The sequence below is a fragment of the Choloepus didactylus genome, chromosome 4, assembly GCF_015220235.1.
Source record: "Choloepus didactylus isolate mChoDid1 chromosome 4, mChoDid1.pri, whole genome shotgun sequence".
Classification (NCBI taxonomy): Eukaryota; Metazoa; Chordata; class Mammalia; order Pilosa; family Megalonychidae; genus Choloepus; species Choloepus didactylus.
In genome coordinates this window covers 17732444-17754800 of record NC_051310.1, presented here as the reverse complement: position 1 = coordinate 17754800, position 22357 = coordinate 17732444, and the positions used below count along the sequence as shown (strand labels likewise).

General features: G+C 47.9%; 1 protein-coding gene across 5 annotated transcripts in view; it reads right to left on the bottom strand.

Moving 5' to 3' along the window:
• The window catches only part of TTC7B (tetratricopeptide repeat domain 7B), a 294097-nt gene that overhangs the window by 60253 nt on the left and 211487 nt on the right, over positions 1-22357 (bottom strand). For all 5 annotated transcript variants that reach the window (XM_037832063.1, XM_037832064.1, XM_037832065.1 and 2 more), the window contains 2 exons: positions 8527-8643; positions 1952-2049 (listed from right to left, as the gene is read on the bottom strand). In XM_037832063.1, the coding sequence (XP_037687991.1) occupies positions 1952-2049; positions 8527-8643 (215 nt within the window). The remainder of the gene's footprint in view (positions 1-1951; positions 2050-8526; positions 8644-22357) is intronic.

Genomic DNA, 22357 nt, shown 5'->3' with positions numbered 1-22357 from the left:
ACTGGCCAGTGTGTGGGGGGCTGTAGGTCCCCCCAACAGCTCAAGGAGGGCATAGACTCCAACCATGGGGGCCCCTAGGACCAAGTGAGTGCCCCGAGCTGGGAAGCACAGATGCCTAAGCACTGCCAAGGAGAAGGGAAAAGACGGGCCAGGCCTGAGTCCCCTGCATGGGCCACTGAGACACACCTCACCTGGGCACCGTGGCCTCTGAGGCTCACCCTGAAGATGGATCTGCTCAGGGCCCCAGGAAAAATGTCCCAAGGGGCAAAGGGGAGAAAGAATAACAAGGACCTCACTTATTTTATGCCACTGTCTGTTTGCAATGTGACATGGCATTAAAGTCTTAGGATCTCAGGGGAAACTAAGGTGCAAGCCAGCCGGAAGGACGGGGTCTGAACCCAGCATGCCTGTCTCACGGGGGCCTGGGGTGGGAAGGGGCACACAGGCAACTCTGGGCAGTCGCTGCAGCTCTTTTGAGTAAGTCAAAGTGGTTGCTGGGGTCACAGTGAGTTTCAGCTCCTTCTTTTCTCTCCCTCATGTCTGAGCAGAGCCTCACATGGCTAATCCTGACAGCCTGACCTTTCCTTTCTGGCAACAAGGGGGGTTAAACAAGTCCTTCTAGCAGGACTGGAACCCACGAGGCACAATTTGCCATGCTATTCCAAGAGAGGATCTCCTCCGGGTTTGCAGTCTGGCCCCACCAAGAACTGCCAACCAATCCAGGGCTCAGGTCACTCCAGGGGATGAGTTTCTCTTTGGCTTAGCCTACATTTTGGGCCGTGGCTGCAGGCCACATTAAACTGCACTAATCTACTATTTGTGAATCTCCCAACACCTAACAATCATTTTGACCTAGGAGCCCCAGGGCCCTTGGCTCAGACTTCTCAAGCTGACTTTAAGTGTGGGGAAAGGGAAGCTAGCGCTGGAATGCAGTCTGCAGGCAGCCGTAAGGGCTGAAGGCGGACTTGGGCCCGGGCACCTCACTTGGTTCCCAGAGGCCCTAGGCCTCCCATTCCACCAGTGATGGATTTTTCCAGGTGCTGGGCTTAGGCTGTGCATGCTTTAGGGAGGCTCTCTCACTTTCTTTGGAAGGGCTCTGTCAGGAGCTGGGACCTCGTGCAAGGATAGGAAAAGGACCTGAGGCTCCTTTTGTGAAGCCAACCATAAAAGATCAGTCATCCCAGACAGAGATCAAGGGATCAGAGTTCCAGGTAGGCCCCCTGGTGGTGGGGGGGGGCGCAACAGAACAAGGTTCCAAATGATGCTCTAGGGTCCCCAGACTACTTTGAGGCTTAAAGCAGAGTGAATTTCATTATGTTTTATGGATCTGTTGAGTCCCCCAAATTGTCATTCAATAGTTGGTATTACGATCAGTAGTGCTTGCTTGGAGTTGTGGAAATCACAGAGGTCTATTTACTTGCCTGCACTTAGGCCCACGTGGAACACAAGATTGCTGAGGTGTAAACATTGGCTCAGTGGCAGTAAGTGTATGCAGGCCTCTGTGTGGGGATGGTGGGATTAGGAGTCTGGAACCCACCTGCCTCCCAAACAGTTCTTTTGACAGGGGTATGTGTATGTTTGTATGTGCCATTGATTAGGAATTGAAAACTTCAATTTCTGCAAGGTTTGAAATCTCCAAGGAGGGGCAGAAAAAGAAAAGCAGAGCGGAAGCCTGCTGGAGAGGGAACAACCTATTTTTTAATTTTAAATTTTAAGCCCCAAGAGCAAGGAGAAAAAAAAGAAAGACTTCAAAGGGTTGGGTCGGGCAAAGTAATATTGCTTCTCCCATTGTGAACAAACACTTGAAAAAGACACAGGAGAAAATGCACCTCGACTGAGCGCCTAACACATTTGCGTGAGGGATGTTTCCAACCCCAGCCCCTGGCGGCACCAGCCCCGTGTTCTCTTTGACACCATTCCCATTCCGTCCCCTCTGGCTTTTTATTCTCACCTGTCTCGGGATCGCTGAAGTCTGGCAAAGTAATTGTATTAAGCTGTCGTCTGTCAGCAATGGTTCTATCTAAGAGGCTGCTCCCACGTCCAGAATCACTGCAAAACACAGCTATAAATATCAGTTATTGGGAGGGTGGGGGTAGGGGTGTGGGGGAGGAAACAGAATTAACCATTACTGACTACTTCTGAAGTGCAGAAACACCTTTGGGGGGTTTCTGAAGTTCTCCAGCACCCTGCTGCCTGGCCTGGCCTGGGCTGGGATCCATTTTTTCCTTCCATAGCTTAGATCACACCCACAGACCCCTGCTAATTTTAGTTCCTTTCGAATGATGATGAGATGCAAAATTGAAACTTTCAAGCCAGGTTCTCCATCCACCTATGTGGCCTTTTGCCTCATAAAAATCACCATCTTCAGAGTTGCCTTTGTGAACTGACTGCTTTACCCTCTGAAGTGCATCTAAACCCTTCCTGCAAATGAAAATCACCCGGGGAAAGGCAAAACTGTAGTGACAGTAAAAAGAACAGGAGTTGCCAAGGGTTGGGAAGGGATGGATAGGTGGAGCATAGAGCCCTCTGGGGCAGTGAAACGATTCTGATACTGCAATGATGGATGCCTGACATCACTGCAGTGGTGAAAAGTGAAAACCCACAGAACTAGCTATAGCACACAGCGTGAACCCTAAACTATGGGCTTTATTTAGTTAATAATAATGCATTAATAGTGGGTCATCAAGATGAGGGGGGAGAGAAAGAGTATATGTGAACTTTTGTACTATTTACTCTATTTTCTGTAAACCTAAAACTGCTCTAAAAAATAAAGTCTATTAGTTTAAAAAAAAAAAATCACCTGGGGGCATTTCTAAAAAAATGGCCAAATAACTTAGAATTTCTGGGGCATGTGACATTTTTCGAAGCTTCCAAATGGTTACAAGATAGAGTCAGATTCAAGGATCACTGTCCCCTACTTTTCGGGTGGTTAATATTTCTATTTAACAGATTAGGAAAAGGAGGTGCAAGGGGACACGATGAGTTGGTGCTGGCACAGCACTTGTCCACAGTTCCTGGGCTGGGCTGGGCTGGTCGCTGTCCACCCAGGGACTCGGACAGCGGGTTTGGGCCCCGCTCCAGACCGGGCACCCCTCTAGCCAGCCTGCCACAAGGCCCATCTTTCCTGAACCACCCCCCTGCCTCCAGCTGGCTCCTACAAAACAGGCCACTCATTTAGGCAACATCACGTGGGAGGCCACGTCAGGCCAGATTGGGAATGAAACATGGCTAAAGGATTTCAGTTCAAATGTTTGTAAGCAAAAGCATTTTTCTTTTTTCCTTCTAGCATGATATTCTATCAAATCAGCTCCTCTCAAAATAGTATCTGCTTCTTGAGGTCTAAACCTTTAATGCTTTTCCTTGAATCCATTTTTCTTCAACCTGCGGGCTCTAAGCGTGATATTTTTTTTGTTAAGTTCAAATTCTACAATAAAGGGAGACAATTTCCTTCCTCTATGCAGCTGTTGCTAAAAGTAGGACAAATAAGATTTGGTATGAAGCTTAATATGGTTTACAGGCTACAATTTCCATGTCCAGTGATGTAGTTAGAGAAATCCACAGGAAACAGAAGGAAACTTGCTTCAGTACAGACTATTTGTCAGCCTACATTTATTACATCATCCGATACATGTTTTTTGGAAACTGTTCTATTAATTATTTCCACAATCAAGAACAATAAATGTCTCTGAGCAGAAGACAACATAAAAATACATGCAAAATCTCATTAATCACATTATTGACTGGATATTTCTAGCACTGGCCTGATCATTTATATATTCTTAATATAAATATTACAAATAATTAATTTTTCAATGTTCAAATTACAAAAGGTTAATATTTCAATGGCTTTCCACTTAGGAGATTTTCAGAAGACTTTATCTCAAAATATGGGGAAATTTTTCATCACCTTGGGGATTCCAGGAGACACAATGAGTATTAAAAGGAAGGATTTGCCTGGGTATTTGTGGACCAAATCTTAGGAAGTGGATCAAAAATGTCTGCCTCAGCCACAACCTCCAGGTTTCCCACGTCACCAAGTTTCAGAGTACAGGATTGACTGTCATGTGCAATGCTTTGAGAATAACCCAGAAACTGGGGTCCTGGAATCCAGCTAGGGGCCTGGGTTCTTATTCTACCTCTGTCACTAATGAGTAGGTCACGTGACCAATGCTCGTGGCTCAATGTCCTCACCCCGGCCAGTCTCTCTAAAGCCTGGAGTGGCCCCCCTCCCTATGGGACACTGCAGGCTTGAGCAGCTGGTATGGCCCATCCCACCCCTCCTTGAAGCCCAGTTCCCTCACCTCTTCTCTGCCTGGCCCTTAGGCTGCCAGGAGAACCCCCAAGGAGGATGGAAGGAAGAGGAGGAGAACCTTTCTTAGTCAGTGGTACTCGCAAAAGGTTTAGGGAAAGCAAACTAGAAGGAACCCCAAATCCATGGTGCATGAGCTGTAGACATCACACATCCGGGTATTTTCTGTTCCTTGTTAGAACTGCGAATTCAGAGTTAACTGTAATGATACAGTTGTACTGGAAACTGGACTATTCTCTTGGAAATTCTCATCTTCCAGACCCACACAGAAGTTGAACGTAACAGGCAAAGCAGTGGTGGACCAGGAGTCAGACCCTGGAGTTCCTGTCGCAGCTTTACCTCCTGCCAGCCCTGGAATAGTGCCTGGCACACAATAAATTCTGGAGGGAAGCGAGGGGCCTTGGATAGGAAACCAGAACTGGTGGGATGTGGGGCGGGGGTGGGCTCCTCTTTTTCTCCAGGTCTCTCAGAGTCAAGACAAGCTCCTAACATCCCCGAGCCTCAATTCTGTCACTAGTAAAATGAGGATGATATAACATGCCATGGCCGGCCTCAAGGGGCTGCTTTGAAGATGAAATGCGAGAACACTCGGTAGGAAGAGAAGCTCCACCAAAATGCTGGGGACTGTTCATATGGAATGGGGTCTCCAATTTCCAACTGAGGTTGGAGCACCAGGTAACGTCCTTGCTTTGACTTGAACTGCTATTCATTAGTAAGTGACTGAAGTAGGATTCAGGAAGATGTCAACTCATGGCCATATGAAGGAAGTGGTCCAGGTGGCAGTGACGGGAGGGGGAAGAAGTCGTGAACAATAAAAACAAAAATAAAGGAAAAGAAGTTGGTTGTTAACTCAGACAGGTGGCCTGCTGTGGTGGAGGGAGTTTTGCGTTAGACAGTTCTACTACTTATTTAACTGGGAAAACTGGGGCAAGTTATTTAGCCCCTTGGATCTTCAATTTTATTTTCTATAAAATGGAAATAACAGTAGCTCTTGCAAAGCTAATGTGGGAAAGAAGATAACATATAATATATTGCCTAGCACAGTGCTGGCCCAGAGAAGTTCCATAAATGTGGCTGTTCTTTTCCCTGGCTGAAATGCTGTGCCACTCAGTTCACGGAGGCTGCTGGGAACTTCTGGTGAGGGTCTGGTTGGAACTCACACTATCTTGAAGTGGCCAAGTACCTGATGATTAGTCAATATGCACAAGAACTGAGGGAGCTTCATAGTTGACTAAGCGAGAGAAGACAAACACAGCCAGATTTCTGTCCTAAATGCAAGCAGAACTGCAGGCCTCCGGGGAATAAAACCAGACTTCTGAAACGACAAACATCTCGCCAAATGTACACTCGAGAGAATGCCGCCCACCATTTTGCTCACAGCAAGAGACGCATTCTCAACAGCAGGAGGAACACTATTTGCAAGTTTTCTAAAGCTCAGTCCAGTGACTAGCTCATACCGGGATTTTCCTTCAAGCAAAAATAAAGAGGAGGGAAGGGGTTGCTGAGAACTTGAAGCAAGGGTCTCTTCCCAATCCGGCCACTCACTTCCTGTCTTCCTTTCTGCCTCATCGCCTTACTGCTCTGGAGGCGTCTGTTGAGCTCCAGGACGAGCCCTGGATTTGAGAGGTGGCGAGGAAGAGTGGGAAAGTCTGGACAGACGGAACACAGGCCCCCCCACAACTGAGCATGTGCAGAGACCAGGGTGCCCCGGGCCAGGAGGTCAGGGCAGATCTACCTCAGGAAGACACAGAACTGCTTCCTGCAAACATGCTTTCTGCTCGGACTTTACTAATTTCAAGAAGGGATGCTGCTCACACACTTATTCACACGATTCTACCCTTTCTTCAAACCCTCTCGGACCTGACTGCAGACTCAGGCAGATGGGTTCCCAGCTGCCCTGCTCAGGAGAACTGCAAAGTGTGCTGGCCCCTGTCGGTGCACAGCCCTTCCTCCTTGGTGCTTCATTCCATTTCCAGGGTCACTTCTAGCATACTGGGGAGGATGCCTAAATTTGCACATTTATTTATATACCAGAGAAAATAAATAAAGCTAAAAAAAAAAAAAACAAAACAAAAACCAGTCAGGAAGCTGGCTAATAAGGGGCTGCTCGATCCACCCCCCGCCCCCCTCGGCTTGCTGAAGGCGATGGGGGAGCAGTTCTGAGCTGCCAATGGCTCCCACCCTAACCCTCTACGCCCCCATCCAGACTCCGTGCCTGGAGCCAGGGCTCCTCCCTGCTCTGGCCCTGAAAGATCCTTCAGGAAACGGAGGAAGTATGGACACAGCCCAGGCATTTGGTTAAGTATTTTTAAAAGCTTTCCCATTCTGCTATTTTTCTCTCCTCACATTCAATATTCTTGGTTGCTAAGTGGGAGGAAATGTGGGGAGGTGGGAGAGGTGTGGAAAACTGAGGGAAAATTGGCACTGTGAAAGCTGATGGATTTATTTTCTCATTTCTAAAGGGGGTACAGGCAAGGGAATGAGGAAACCAGCCTGGGGGTGACTCCTGTTAGCTGGGTTACACAGAGAAGACTCTCCTCCAAATCCTGCTGCTTCTGATGGGACAGGAGTGCGGGATCTGGGGGGAAGAGACATACGGGCATTTCCTATTTTTGCTAACAGACTTAGAAAGTGGAATTAAAAAAAAATTTTAATGGTCTTTATTTTCAGAACGTACCCACGAAAGGGAAGAGGCCATCTTCATGATGACCGTTTCACCAATAGGGAAGAGGAGAGCACTGGGCAGTAGAGGACTTGCCACAGGTGGAAGTCACGGACGGGGACTCTGGTCTAAAGCTTGCAACTCTGAGCTCTGCTGGGGCCTGGAGAGTGGGGCTGGCTTTCTGATCCGACCTCCCTCGCCTTCCACCTGCTCTGCCCACTCTGCCTGTGGCCAGGGAACAGTTCATAAGGGCCCTATCCCCCTAACAGGGCTCTGAGTTAGAACACTTAAAGAAAACAAAACAAAACTGCAGAAACATTTGCAAAACACAATCTCACAGGGGATCTTACTCCACATTGCTGCTGTTGCCCTGGGGCCCATCCCATCTCTCCACAGCCCCGGCTGCAGACCCCTGCCCACCCCCTAGCCCCCTCCTCGTGGGCTGGGTCTTCTCCAGCCTGCGGATCGGGACAACAGGGTGACGGCCCTCTTGGGACACATCTATGCTTGAGTTGTACATTGTTAGGTTCCTGACTCTTAAGAGCAGGACATGGGCTGTCCATACACCTGGCTGTGAGCTTGGAAAACATATTAGGGGTTGAGTGAATTCACTTGAATCATCAGGTCCCTTTCCATTAAATTTCTTCTTTTTCATGGCAGGACATACTTAGTAATCCAAACGCACAACAGGAAAAATTGTCCTGTGGAAGTGGGTGAAACAGTTGATTGGGTGTCTTGCAGCGGGATGCTGGGTGTTGAGTAGTGGAGCTACCCGGACGTTCTGATTCTATAGGGTGTGCACCTTTGGCTGACTTTCTACTGACAGTTAACCTGTCAAAAACTGATTATAATGCAAATTAATTTTGTTTGACAGATGATTGCTTTCCACCCTGTAGAAAGATAACTCCAAACAATACATTTCATTGCCCTATAGGATATTAATTTTTTTGCATAGATTTACAAATCCATTACAGCATTCCTGGCAATATCAATCTACATTTTTAAAATTCTTCTTTGAAGGGGTCTTAACATATTCCTGGTTCCTTCATTAGTTAATGAGGTCAATAAAATCCTTGATACCAGTTTATTTTATATTTGCAGGAGTCAAAATTTTAATTTTTTTTTTTTTTTTGAAAATTGTACTTTATCATGCCAATAGCAATTTCCCCTCTCCTTAGTAGGATCAGCCTGTTTTTGAGGCAGATCTTTGAAATGTTACTGTAAGAAGCCCGTTGGAAATACATCATTGACCACTCTGTTCATAAACCATCAGAAAGGTGAAGAGAATTGTCGGAGGAATTAGGTAAATGGCCGGTAGAGAGAAATCAGAGAGAGATTAATTGTGAATGGAGCCTCCTGGGTCACCATGGCAACAAAAGCAAACGAAACCCTCAGTTTGGAGGCTTCATCAGCCAGGGGGAGAAAATCCTCTTAAAACTGGAGAGTGGGCTCCACCGCTGTCGTCTGCCCCTGATGGGAACCTGGAGGGCCCAGGGGCAAAGGCCCATCAGAGACGGTTCCGGCAGGCAGGATCCAGGCACCGCCCCTCCCTTACCTGGGGTTGGTCAGGTTGTAGCAGGATTTCCATATTTGCAGCATGTGCTTACAAGTGAGGAGCGCCTCATCCGGGCCCCGGCAGAGGGATTCCAGCTTCACTTTGGAAAACAGTAGTCTACGGTGAGGAGACAAGGGGAGAGAACACACAGCTCAAGCCAGAGCCTGGCCAGACCCAAGCACGGTGGTCTGGCCTAGACCTGGAAGCTACTGTACTCGTTTCAGAAAGGGGACGGACGCCAAAGCACTCACTCCAAGGGAAGCAGGAGGCAGCAAGGTCAAGGATTCTAGAACTCCCGTATCAACAGATGGCTTCACATAAGTCTCACCACTGAGGCAAATGCAACTATGACATGACTATTTGCGGTCAGGTTAAAAGCATCAGAGTGGCTACTTTTATTCAGAACACAGGGATTTTTATTAAGAATATGATTTTTGAAACAAAACCAATTCATTTGTGAAAATTCAAAAATCTATTAAAAGGGAATCTTGCCTTATTTACAGAAGTACACAAGAGATGTGACTCAGTTGATATAAATAACTACAAGTGGCCTTGTTACGTGAATCTGGGCAACTTTGCAAACCCTGAACGGAAGGTGAATAAAAAAGGGTGGCATCTGGCTAAGGCCCTTTCCCCGTTGATATTCCCCAGCCCTACTATTTAGGGGCTCGGAAGTCAAGAAATCATTCCATAATCTATTCCCATTTAAAAAAATTTACCACCAATGGCTTCATCCTCTATCCAGACCTTCTGAGCACTAAGTGTAGAACCTTCTCGTCTTTCTTGGCCCCTCAGAATCATCCCAATCCCAAATCTACTATGTGTCTACGCCACGGCTCTAGACATCAGCTCTCTTGGTCCCCGAGCTCATCACCACTGTCCCGGCAAAGGCCCCGTCACGGGTGCAGATACCTTCCTGATGGCTTCCCTGTCCTCTGAACAGCCTTTCTTTAAGAAACCTTATTATAAAGATCTCTAAAAATCATTTTCTTCTCCAGCTTAAGAAACTACAGTGAGTCTTTACTGTTGCCAATAAGCAGTCTAGTATTTCACCCACACGATTCTGTGCCGCACATCCCATTGGCCCCTTTACTCCTCTCAGTACCATTCGTTGGCCAAACACGTTTCTTTCGTATCTCTGACTATATAGGCCCCGTTCCCAAGAGGGTGCTGGTGGCTCCCAGTGGGTGGGCTGCAGCCCCTTGAGCCTGGTTTGCAGTAGCCAAGGATGATGGGATGATGGACCAGGTAATGGGATGGATGCCGTCCCCAATCTACAGGCAGGTGGGCATAAAGAGCAGCACTAGAAGTGAGAACAGCTTTGGCTTCTGCTCAAAAAACATCTCAAGAAGATGTCAGAAAGCCTTCGGAAGCCTTGCTAGGATTGCCTACAGGGTTGTAAGGAGCCAGAAGCAGACTCATGATGGTGTCTTCACAAGTCCAGAATGTGGTAGGAGTATTTTTCCACCAGAACCTCCCTCTAAATTTGGGTCACCTGGGAGACATGTTATAAAGGAAGAAGCAGTGGCCAAATGTTCACCTGTCAGCATCTGGTGGAGGCCTAGCTGGAGGCCCAGAGACCCTCCTGGACGAGAGGTGGTTGCCAAGCAATTATGGCCAGGGGAGACTCCACCTAGGTCCATGGGGAGCCCAGGGAGGCCATACGGGTGCTGCAGGTGGTGACGTAGAGTCTCTGGGAGGCACACAGAGTTCCCCTGGCTTAGCTGAGCTGGGAGCTTGCCTGCCCCAGAGAGGGCCTGAGGGGTGGGTAGACTTCCCTGCACTGCAGGCAGCAGGGTGGTTCTAACAGCAGTTACCCATGATCCCTTTAACTGTACCCAAAGTACAAAAAGCTAGAGCTCGCCTCTGAGCCTCAGCTTGGGGGAACTGTTCTGTGCCAGGCTTCTTGGCTGGAAAAAGAACTTCTAATTAACATGAAATAACAGCTTTCAAACACTTGACTCAGGATATGGAGTTGAAAAGGTGTGGGCTGGATTTAAGAGAACCAGACAGGAAGAACAATAGTGGAATTGCTGAGCACAAATGATGGAAAAGGCACCTGGAAGTGAAGAAAGAGGAACAGCATGGCAGAGGCTGGCAGAGAAAAGGAGCTGGAGAGCAGGGGCACAGGCAAAGTCAAAAGCCTCTGGGCCACTGGGCAGGGATTTCCAGTACGACGGGCAGGAGGCCCCGGTGAGCCTGCCTCTGACACCGCTTTGGAAGCACAAGCAGAAGAAGGAGGAGCTGCCTCAAGGAGACTGTGCTTCTTTCCACCATTCCTCAAACCTCCACTTGTTTATAAGACAGAAAACAATACTGAAAACAGAACAAGTGATAATTGTCATCATATTTGCCGAACCCTGCTCACACATTTCAAGATTGTTCGAAAACATCTGGCTGGGTGTATGTTACATTAGCAGAGGAATGAAGGGTACACAAACAACGATTAACATCAATTTGCTGCAGTTGATGTCCAAGGATATGACAGAGTCAATCTACTGAGGAAACCCTGAAGGAGGGAAAAAAACACTTCAGACAAAACCAGCATTCGATACACCTCAATATGACTGTCAATCTCACAAAGAGGGTAAAAGAGACTGGCAGGTTGAGGCGCTTAGCTGGCCACATCACCCAAGTACAACAAGGAATTAAGGAAGACCTTTCTCTGGAGCATAAGAAGTTGTCACATACTAGGGAAACGGTCCATTCCCATCCCCTACACATGGCTCAAAGTTCACTAACCTAATTTTTTTGAAAAAAGATATATTTTGCTGAGATTTATTGAAAACTTGCAGGAAATTAATGAAGACTAGAGGATCACACATAAAAGAACCTTGCCAATCTGACTACACTACTGATAACCACACTTCCACTTCACCCACAGGATAAAGCCCAAATTTAGCATCACACAAGGCCCTTCATGATCTGGCTTTGCCCACATGCTTCGCCTTGGCCTGTCCACTGCCCGTCTCCGTCATCTGCCACTCCAGCCAAGACCACCTTCCCCAGTTCTCCATGCCTCCAGGTCTTTGTACATCCTGATCCCTCGGTCTGGAAGACCTTTTCCACTCACTTCCATCTGTTAAGCACCTACTCATACTTCAAGATTCAAGTCAAACAGCACCCCCTTACTGAAGCCAGCCTTATAATGATAGGAGCTAAACCTCCCACATGGAAATTCAGTCACAGAAAACACAAGGACTCACAACTGTGGAATAACAAGCTACAAGCCAGGAAGTGAAATGGTAATGGTAACGATAACAACAGCAGGTGTCAGACATCTTAAATATTTAATCACCAATTCTTACAACATCCCTGCACATTAGCTTGAGAGTTAAGTCATTTGCCCAACCTTATACTGCTAGTGACTCGCAGAACAGAAGGTTAAACCCAAATCTTTCTGATTCAAAAGCACTGAACATGAAACAGAGGAGAATGACCTAAAATATTCCAGCTATTCTACCTACACCAATGAAGATACATATGTGGCTTTATTATAGGCAGATATATTTTCCTAATCCATTACCAAATATTTAAAACCCTAAAATGTGCAAAGACCTGTGTTAGATGTTGTGTGAGCTACAAAGCGGTATAAGATATAGTTCCTTGACCTCAAAGAACTTAAGGTCCAATTGGGAGAAAGAACTTAACCATCAATATGAAGCAGGATTTCTGGTTTCAGGACAGACTGTGGCCCTGAAACTTTGGTTAGGCCATAGGGGAGCAGGAGTGTGGGCTGCTGGGGTATTGTTCCTAGCATGTATCACAGATAATTCTTTAAAATCTTGCCTGTGCTTTTGGTGACTTGCCTCTTTCACCCAAAAGTATGGTGCATAAAAAATTCTAGTCATTTGAAGGATCTAGTTAATCAACGTTTTACTTTACACTATAAATAATATTTGTTTTTTTTTTTTTTTTTTAGGAATTCCAAGATAATTCTTAAAATAACAAATGCATTTGGCTTAGTATAGAGTTTAGAGAGCAGAAACCACCACCCTGGTGAAGCTACGGGGCATGTGGTAGTGTGACTTTTCATTGCTCACCTTATGGGACGTACCAAAGTGGTGTTTCATCAGGGTTGGGTCTAGACTTTCCTGTCTTCCTGGACATTCGCCTCCAACCCTGACACTCATCTCCAGTGCATCACCCAGGCCCCATCTTCCTGAGGCCCAGCTCCAGTCACCAGTCCTTGGGCTCATCCTGTGCATTCACACCTCCCTGCCCATGCCCACCGGGTTCCATCCGCCTGCCTGGAAGGCCCTTCCTCACCCGCCTCCCTCTACCAGCTGTGAAAATCCCACTTTCTGGTGTCTTCCATGACCCTCATATGCAGGCATACTCTATCTTCTTCTTTATCTCATAGGTATAAAATATTTTCTGCATCTGTCTATTCATTCCACATTTGCACAGTTGGATACCTATGCATCTATATGTCTCATAATGAATTTGAATTTGTTCATCCTTCTGTCAAACATATAAAAAGTGCTTACTGTGCCCCTGAGGCTACAAAGGGGAATAAGATGTAGTATCTAACCCCAAAGAGCTCACAGTCCAGTATTATATACACCTGATAAGTGAAGCATGCAAACTGATGTACTAACAAAGTTTCCTGGGCGTGTGAACAGGAGACAGATTTTGCTGGGGATGGGAATCATGGAAGACAATAGAGAAGTGGGGTTGTCACAGATTGGAATGGGAGGGGCCTTCCAAGCAGGCAGACGGAACCCCACGGGCACGGCCAGGGAGGGCGAGAGTCCATGGCCAGCTCCAGGCAGGTTGACTGTAGTCTCGGACTCACAACTGGTGGGCCCTGAGATAAGCTAAAAGGGTAGATACTTCTAAATTCTGAAATTTAACTGGACTCACAAAGCTTTCTGCTGAAGAACTCTCCATGAAAATAAATTAGAAACATTTTGAGAAATACTAAGTAAGAATTCTCTCCAGGCTCATTGGGCAGTAGAAAAACTGCATTCAAGTGCATCAAGGAAGGCAATATGCATATCAATACACAAAACCCTCACTCAGTAGCTGATTTGTGAATGCTGCCTTCATGACAGCTGATTTAGAAATAAATTCATGAGAACCTTGAACATTTGGTTTTTGTGCTCATCTATGGTTGTGAACCCTTGGGCACAGCTTGCCAAGGACCTGCTCTTTGTTATCTACTGAATGTAGGCAGGGATACAAAACAGCTGTGCAGAAAGCACGGGGTATCTGCCCAAGTGGGGCAATGGCCAGGGGCCCTTGGTGCCTTCCCCATCTCCAGCTTCTGGGAAGCCTGTCCTGAAAGCTGGAGTGGGGCTCACTGCCAAACACCCCAAGGAAAGTGAGCACCTGTCACCAGGTAAAAGGAAGAGCAGATCAGGCAGAGTGGGGGGGGTAGGGCAGTATGTTGGACTGAAATTTAAAATTGAGATGTTTAGGCAGCCGGCAGATCAGAATGGTAAGCGAAATCAAAAGAGATATGCCAAAACTGAATGGTGACAAGAAGAGGGATGGAAATTTGAAGCCAGATGAGTCAGCTGGGACCCAAGTCTGAACGGGAGCAAGCAGCAGCCCCTGTGCAGCCCATCGCTGCTCAGAGGGAGATCTGTTATCAAATACTCCAACCCCTCTTTCAGGTTCCAATGAGGCTTGAAAGAAAGCTATCTCAATTCATTGTCACCAATGTTTCTGATGGCCTACTGCGTGCTGGTCTTGGAGCCACTGTTCTCCTGGCTGGGTTTCTGAAGCAGTCCAATCCCTGAAGGCGGGGTTCTTTGCAAACGCAGCACTGGTTCCGGGGATAGTCGCTGAAAATCAGTACTGTGACTGTCCTGTGAGCTGCCTGCGGTGGCACAGTCCACAGGGCCTATCACCGCTAAGTGAGCCAGTGACACCGGGTTTACCACTGTGCAGACCCCGGAGCCAAGACCTCAAACCACCCCGAGGCCCTTCTGACAATGGCTGGCAGGGATAGGGGAGATTTGGAACCAGCTCATGGGACTGATTGTTCCTGCCAGATGTCAAAACACTGCTTGGGGTCTCACTAATGGCGACTATTCAATAAATGTCACCAAATGATCTCTCTTTGCAACACAGGAAATTTACAATTTCTTAGATCTACTGGTTAACCTAATTGCTGTATTGACATGCTCTTCATTAGCTCATTAGAAAAAAACTGTATTTTTCCAAATAATCGAGAGGTCTTCTAAGGCTCTTTTACTGAGTGTGTTCCAGGGCAGGCCACCTTAGCGTCCTCAGCAAGCTTGTGAGAAATGCAGAATCTCTATCCATCCCAGACCTATGAATCAGAATCTGCATGTACGTAAGAGTCCCAGGTGATTCGAGGGCACGTTAAGGGTAAGAAGCTCTGCTTTAGTTTATAACTCTCTACCCTAACCTTCAGTGGTCTGTTGTTTTTTTTTTAAAGACCCCCGGGAAAAGAGTCCCTATAGCCTCTGCACTTAGGGAATTCTACCTTGTGTTTATTTCATTCCAGTAAGAATTTTGAGAGCATGCAGGATGTTTTTGTTCTTAAATTCTGAACAACCATTTAAAATAAGCTCACATATAAGCGGCAACTCTGCCTGTGGTCTTTTTATTTTTAATGCAATTTTACTGAGATATATTCACATACCCTACAATCATCCAAAGTGTACAATCAATTGTTCACAGTATCATCATATAGTTGTGCATTCATCACCATAATCAATTTTTGAACATTTTCATTACTATAAAAAATAAAAATAAGAATAAAAATAAAAATAAAAGTAAAAAAGAACACCCAAAACATCCCATCCCTTCCACCCCACCCCACCCCCATTATTCATTTACTTTTTGTCCCCATTTTTTGACTCATCTGTCCATACACTGGATAAAGGGAATGTTAGTCACACAGTTTTCACAGTCACATGGTCACACCGTGTAAGCTATATAGTTATACGATCATCTTCAAGAATCAAGGCTACTGGGTTGCAGTTCAACAGTTTCAGGTATTGCCTTCTAGCTATTCCAGTACACTAAAACCTAAAAAGGGCTATCTATATAATGCATAAGAATAACCTCCGGAATGACCTCTCTCAGCTACTGAAACTTTGTTTTCTTTCATTTCTCTTCCTCCTTTTGGTCCAGAAGTCTTTCTCAATCCTACGATGCCAGGTCCAGGCTCATCCCTGGGAGTATGTCCCATGTTGCCAGGGAGATTTATCCCCTGAGAGTCATGTCCCACATAGGGGGAAGCCCATCTTGGTCTTGAACAGAACGTTTCCCTTCCTTCTGGAGGGATTCTCCAGGATCCTAGTGTATGACCCTGTCCCAGTCCTCCATGCATGTCTCCACTGAGGGCCTACCAGGGCATTCTCAGTGCACAAACCCAGGGCATCTCGTAAAGGGCACCGCCTGATGTCTGCAGAGCACAGAGGACTCATCCCAACACAACTTTGTTCCTCTTAGGGGCCCACAACTCACATGTCCCAGAGGCAGGCAGGTAAACAGGGCTGGGTTCAAGACATTGAGGACTGTCTGGGAGGGTGCCCTGGCCTGACAGGGCTCTGCTAGAGGACCTCAGCTCGCTGGCTGCAGCTGGAAAGCCCTGGTCTACAAGCTTTTCAGAGGTCAAATCTGAGTCCCTGGTTACCTTTACGAAACCAAAGTCACATTCTGGCTCCTGGTCAGTTTGCCAAGAACCACCAAAGGAGGGTTTGAAGGGTGTACCTCTAATCCCAAGTGCATCCACATCTTCTCTAGGAATAAAGACCCTGTTGAGTAATTGATCCAGGTGGCTGGTTGGTAAACGTGGGTTTATTTAGCCACCAAGGAAGGAAAGAAACCCGACCAGTTTCAATGCCCATGACTGCTTGAGAAGGAGATGCCCCGCGATGAGCCGTCATGACTGCGGATGTCATACGCCACCTCTCCTACCCTGGTCTCATTATCTGTTTGAGCGAGAGAGCTGCATTATCTCAGCTAAGACTCCAAAATCTGCGTGTTCCTGGGAAAATCGAGACCACACTTATTTAGTAAGGGAAAGTTTCTCAGGGTCAACGTATCAGGAGCAGATGCTGCACACTACAGAGCACAACAGCCCCGTGTCCTCGGTGGGAGGCCATGTGCAAGTGGCGGTGCTGGGGACGGACGCACGGCCCGTCTCTTGACAGCTCAGTTGCGTCTCTTGGTATCCTAATCCTGTCTCTTCTCTTTGTGACAGACAGGAACTTCTGTTAGATCCTGTATCAGTTACATTTTGCTTCTCATTTCAGTCAAAGTGTCAACAATCTACAAATTTCCTCATCCTTCTAGCGATATTTTTAGAACAAACAAACAACTGACATATTTAGCTGAGATAAATCACCTCAAGAAACCCCAGTTTGGCTCATTTTTGCTCCTGTTTCAGCTAACAATCTCCTTTCCAATTAGCTCCCTGGAGCCAGCACCTAAACTGGAAATGATCTGGACATGCTCATGTCTCCAATCCTTGAGTCTGACATTTTTATGAAAGCAGCCATCTCATTTAGTGTTACCCACAAAGCAACAGAGAATCCCATGAATGGCCTGACCCTGGGGGTAGGAGCTGAGGAGCAAAGCAGGACGCAGAGGCTGAGAACCTGCCCTCAGGTTGCTGGTGAACGAGCTGGTGTGCAAGTCCGAGCCTTTTACACAGTCAGCGCCAAACAGCCATCTGGTCAGCAAATGCGTGAAGAGGAAATATTTGAAAGCAAGTCTTCCTGTCAAACTGCTCTGGTTCTTGAAGGAAATAATCTAGTCCCTCAGAACCATAAACCCATTTGGCAATTTCTACGATGGGCAAGGGAGGGAACAAGAAGAACTTCCGGGCCTACTCTGCTCTGCTGACCTGCGTCTCCCAAATGGCTGACTCTGGAGGATTTCCCTGCCTTTGTTTCTGACTCAACACCAATGTCGGAGCCTAAGTGAAGACCTGAGGCATCTGGGCCCACTTGGGCACACAACAGCAGACACCAAAAGAACTGGAATCTTGTATTAACCTGGACCTAGCAGGGAAAGTACCCAGGCCAGTATGTGACATGAACTCAAAGGAATCCATGAACTGTAGTATGCACAACCAGACGCATGTGGCTCTTCAGAGCAAGAAGCTCTTCTCGTCTTAGTTCCAGAAGCAACAAGACACCAAGGAGCCTGATCCAGGCTCCTTGAGTGGAGGTGAAGGAATGGCACCCTACACTCAAAGTCACAAAGGGAGCTGAGAAGGGAGGAACCCGGCAGGGTGCTGGGAAGCTGGACCAGATCTCTGGGGCCTGAGGCAGGGTACCCCACTGGGACAGGAGGCTGAGTCATGGCGCCAGAAAGCTGCTCCTGTGCTTGTGGCCTGTTTCACTTTTCCTACATTCTCAGCCTTTACCTCTCTGTGTTTTCACTTAGTGGGTCATACAGGTTTGTTTTGTTTTGCTTGGCTTGTTTTGGCGTGCTAAAGGAGCTGTGCAAAGGCAGGACTTTTGTCTGGACCTGAGCGGCCGGTGTGTTACAACAGGGAGCCCTGCCCCAGATGGCGAGGGTGGCAGCGGCAGAGGTGATCGGGGCAGTGTCGCCCTGCAGAGTCATTCTGCCTCCACATGTGCCTGTGAGCCACACGAAGGCAGAGACTGTGCCATCCATCCCTGGCGTCCAGAGCCTGGCCCCACACCTGGCAGGGGCAGGGGCTCTCCAACCACCGGCAGGCAGATGGATGGAGGGAAAGCCACGAGGGGAAGGAGATGCCGGAAGCCAGCGTCCTGCTGCCAGGTCCAGGCCCACTCTCTACCTGGCGCATCGTTGGATGTCGAGGGTTTGGGGAGTTGATTCCCTCCAGGTTTCAAAGGCACAGCATTTTAATGTGAATGTGCCTCTTGCAACCTCACAGCCAAACGTTTTGATTCAGAATAAGACGAGATGTCTCCCCTGAGGTCAGTGTACTCAACCCATTTTCTCAAGCTAGAATGCCACCAACTACGAGAGAGGAGTGAAGCAGATCTACAGTCAATTATTATTTGCAGTAATTATGTTCTGTAGAGTCCCTGCATACACTGTATTAGTGAACACTGAGCCACCGTCCCCAGGGGAAATACAAGGTCAGGTTCCTGTCAGCCTCTGGTCACATCTTCTCTGGTGGCAACAATCTGGCAACCGATCAATACATAACCTTGTTTTACTTGTGTTTCTGTTCATAAAGATACATTATTTAATATACATTGTCAATTCTTCAACATTGAACTCACAGCTGACAGATTATGTTTGGGATACAGAGAGCCACCCCCCTAGCCTCTCCCCCTAGGCCCTTCTAGAGAAGGGCCACCTCTCCCCCCAGCCCCCTCTAGAGAGGGCCGCCTCTCCCCATGAGGCCCCTCTAGAGAAGGGCCGCCTCTCCGCCCCAGGCCCCTCCAGAGAAGGGCCACCTCTCCCCCCAGACTCCTCTAGAGAGGGCCACCTCTCCCCCCCAGGACCCTCTAGAGAAGGGCCACCTCTCCCCATGAGGCCCCTCTAGAGAAGGGCCGCCTCTGCCCCCCAGGCCCCTCTAGAGAAGGGCCGCCTCTCCCCCCCCGGCCCCTCTAGAGAAGGGCCGCCTCTCTCCCCCGGCCCCTCTAGAGAAGGGCCGCCTTTCCCCCCCAGGCCCCTCTAGAGAAGGGCCGCCTCTCCCCCCAGACCCCTCTAGAGAAGGGCCGCCTCTCACCCCCCCCGACTCCTCTAGAGAAGGCCGCCTCTCCCCCCGAGGCCCCTCTAGACAAGGGCCGCCTCTCCCCTCCAGGCCCCTCTAGACAAGGGCCGCCTCTCCCCCGCAGGCCCCTCTAGACAAGGGCCGCCTCTCCCTCGCAGGCCCCTCTAGACAAGGGCCACCTCACCCCCCCAGGCCCCTCTAGACAAGGGCCGCCTCTCCCCCCTAGGCCCCTCTAGACAAGGGCCGCCTCTCCCCCCCAGGCCCCTCTAGACAAGGGCCGTCTCTCCCCCACAGGCCCCTCTAGACAAGGGCCGCCTCTCCCCCCCAGACCCCTCTAGAGAAGGGCCATCCTTCCCCTCCAAGCCCCTCCAGAGAAGGGCTGCCTCTCTAGAGAGGCAGCATCAACACCAGGGCAAGTGCTCAGGAAATCAGGGATGTTGGCGTGGGTACTCACCCACAGAACAGATGTCCCCTGAGTTTCCTTTTAGCTCCAAGAACCTATGAGCCTACAAATCTGGTCCATTCAAAGGGCTTCAAAGATGTCTCCCAGGGTTTCTTAAAGCAACCTGGCCAGGCATCTTGGTACTCAGATTCAGTGACTTCCATTAATGATGCTGACACTACACCTTTGGCCATTTTTAAAAGGTAGAAGGCATTTGTTAAGACATGTGGACCCCAAGCCCTGGGATGGGAGTGGAGGGGGAGGGTTGGGTAATACACACAAGCTATTAAGTTAACCTGTCCTGGATGCTTTCCTTAAAAGGTGGCAGTGACTGTCAGTTATGGGTGGTGCTGGGAGAATGACACATAAAAGATCTTCCTAAGGAAGCAGCTGGGGAGGTGAGGTCTGTCCCTTGGCAGGACAGTGGAGGTGGGGCATGAGTAGCCAAGCACCACAGGTCTCTGGAGGAGGCCGGCTGAACCCCGCTACAAGCCCTCACTCACTGCCCGTCCTCGGCTGACCCCCACTCCCACACCCAACAGTCTAACTGCTCAGCCCTGCAGTGTCCCCCATGTCCTTTGCTCTCGGGTCTCAGCTCCAGACTGACATCTGGTTTCTGAAGTATCTTCTTTTCCAAAACAGGGAAAGGTCTATGACAGTGTCCTGCTGGCTGGACTGAGCCTGTCTGTAATTCCAAATAACCCTGAATTTCTGTTCATGCAGAATGCTTTTGAGCCCTTTTACTTGACTGATCTCTTTCATTAAAAAAATTTTTTTTAAAAGGGTAATGAAAACAGTCTCCAACCAAAGCTGAAACCAATTAGCTCTGCTTCTAGAGGTAGCGACTGCTTGTCTTCATAGCGCTGGGCTGCCTCCGGGGCTTCTGGATTAATCTCCGATGCAGCAACCATCACCCAACTTCCCTGGAGAAATGGAACAAGTCCAAGTGTGTCTGGAAGCTGAGGCCTCGCTGACAGAATCCTCCCCAGTTTTAACACCTGGCAGAGAGACCAGGGAAATGATAGGCAGTTACACCAGGCAGTGCGCTCCACAAATAATTACCTCTTGGCCCCCTGGAGTAAGAAGTAGACGGTCCTCATCAGCTAAAACCATCTTAGGAAAGTGCAGGTGCAAAATGGCAGAGCAGGGAGTTTTACAGATTGTTCCCTCCACTAGAAAAAATGAAATTGCTGGAAAGAGACTGGGATTAACTAGGTGGTAACCCTGGAATCAAAATGGGCATTTAGAACAACTCCGGGGTGCCAGAGGAAGCAAGAGGCTGCTGAGAGTGAAAGAATGAACCAGTGAGCAGCCGCCAGCGCCTGGCCCTGCAGGAGCGGCTGCAGGAAGGGCTGTGGCTGTGGGAAGGGCTGCGGCTGCAGGAAGGGCTGCGGCTGCGGCAATGCAGCCTGGATGCAGGAGCGGCAGGATGGGGCCCAGGGCTGGCAGAGGAATCCTCCACTAGAAGTTAGGGTTGAGGGTCAAGGTCGGTCTGGCAGATATGTGAGGGACCAGTGCAGAAACTGGCCTCCGTTTTGGTCCTTTGGACAGCAGTGCTTCCAGCTTCCCAGCATCATCCACCTGGATGTAAACAGATAGTGCACCTTCTTTGGCTGTTTTTGTTTTGTTTTGTTTTGTTTCCTTCTATGTGCGGGCGTTTCCTGGTCTGGCAGATGCCTGAAGGCCCAGCATAGACTCCAGCCTTGGTTTCAGCCCTCTCCACCGCAGCGCCTTCTGGCCTCACACCAACATCTGCCAGGAATTAAGGGGCCAGTGCACTCTTGCATGGGTTGGGTTTCTTCTCTCTCTTTCTTGCGTTTCTCTTTCTGTGCCCAGGGCAGATGCTAGCCTTGGTTTCTCTCAGAAGTAGCATCTTCTGGCCTTACAAAAGCATTTACAGGGACATAAAGAGCCAGTGCATCTCTCTCCTTTTTTCTTTTCTTTCTCTCTTTCCTTTCTTTTTTTGGGGGGGTGGTGGTGTTTTTGTTTTTTTCTTTCTCTGTTTTATATCTTTGGGTCTGGTTTTATATTTCAGGTATAAGAAGGGCTGCTGGCTCAAATTTTGGCCTCAAAAGCAGCAGCTTCTGGCTTCCCACCAGCACTTAACAACAGACTTTGGAGAGGCAGTGCATTTAACAAAACACTAGCAAACTGAATCCAATGGCATATTAAAAAGCTCATATACCATGACCAAGTGGGATTCATCCCAGGAATGCAAGGGCAGTTCAACTAGGAAAATCAATGTAATACATTACATAAATAGAATGAAAGGGAGAAAACCACATGATTATCTCAGTAGATGCAGAAAAGGCATTCGACAAAATCCAACACCCTTTTTTGATAAAAACACTCAAAAAACTGGGAATAGAAGGGAACTTTATCAACATGATAAAGGCCATTTATTTAAAACCCACAGCTAACATCACAATGGTAAAAGACTAAAGCTTTCCCCCTAAGATCAGGAACAAAGTGAGGATGCTATTCAATAATGTACTAGAGGTTATTGCAGAGCAATTAGGCAAGGAAAAGAAATAAAAGAAATTCAAATTGGAAAGGAAGAAGTAAACTTACATTTGCTGATGAAATGATTTTACATATAGAAAACCAAAAGGTATCCACAAGAAAACTATCAGAGCTATTAGAAATAGTAAATGAATTTGGCAAAGTGGCAGGGTACAAGATCAAACACACAAAAAACAATTGTGCTTCTATATACCAGCAATGAACACTATGTAGAGGAA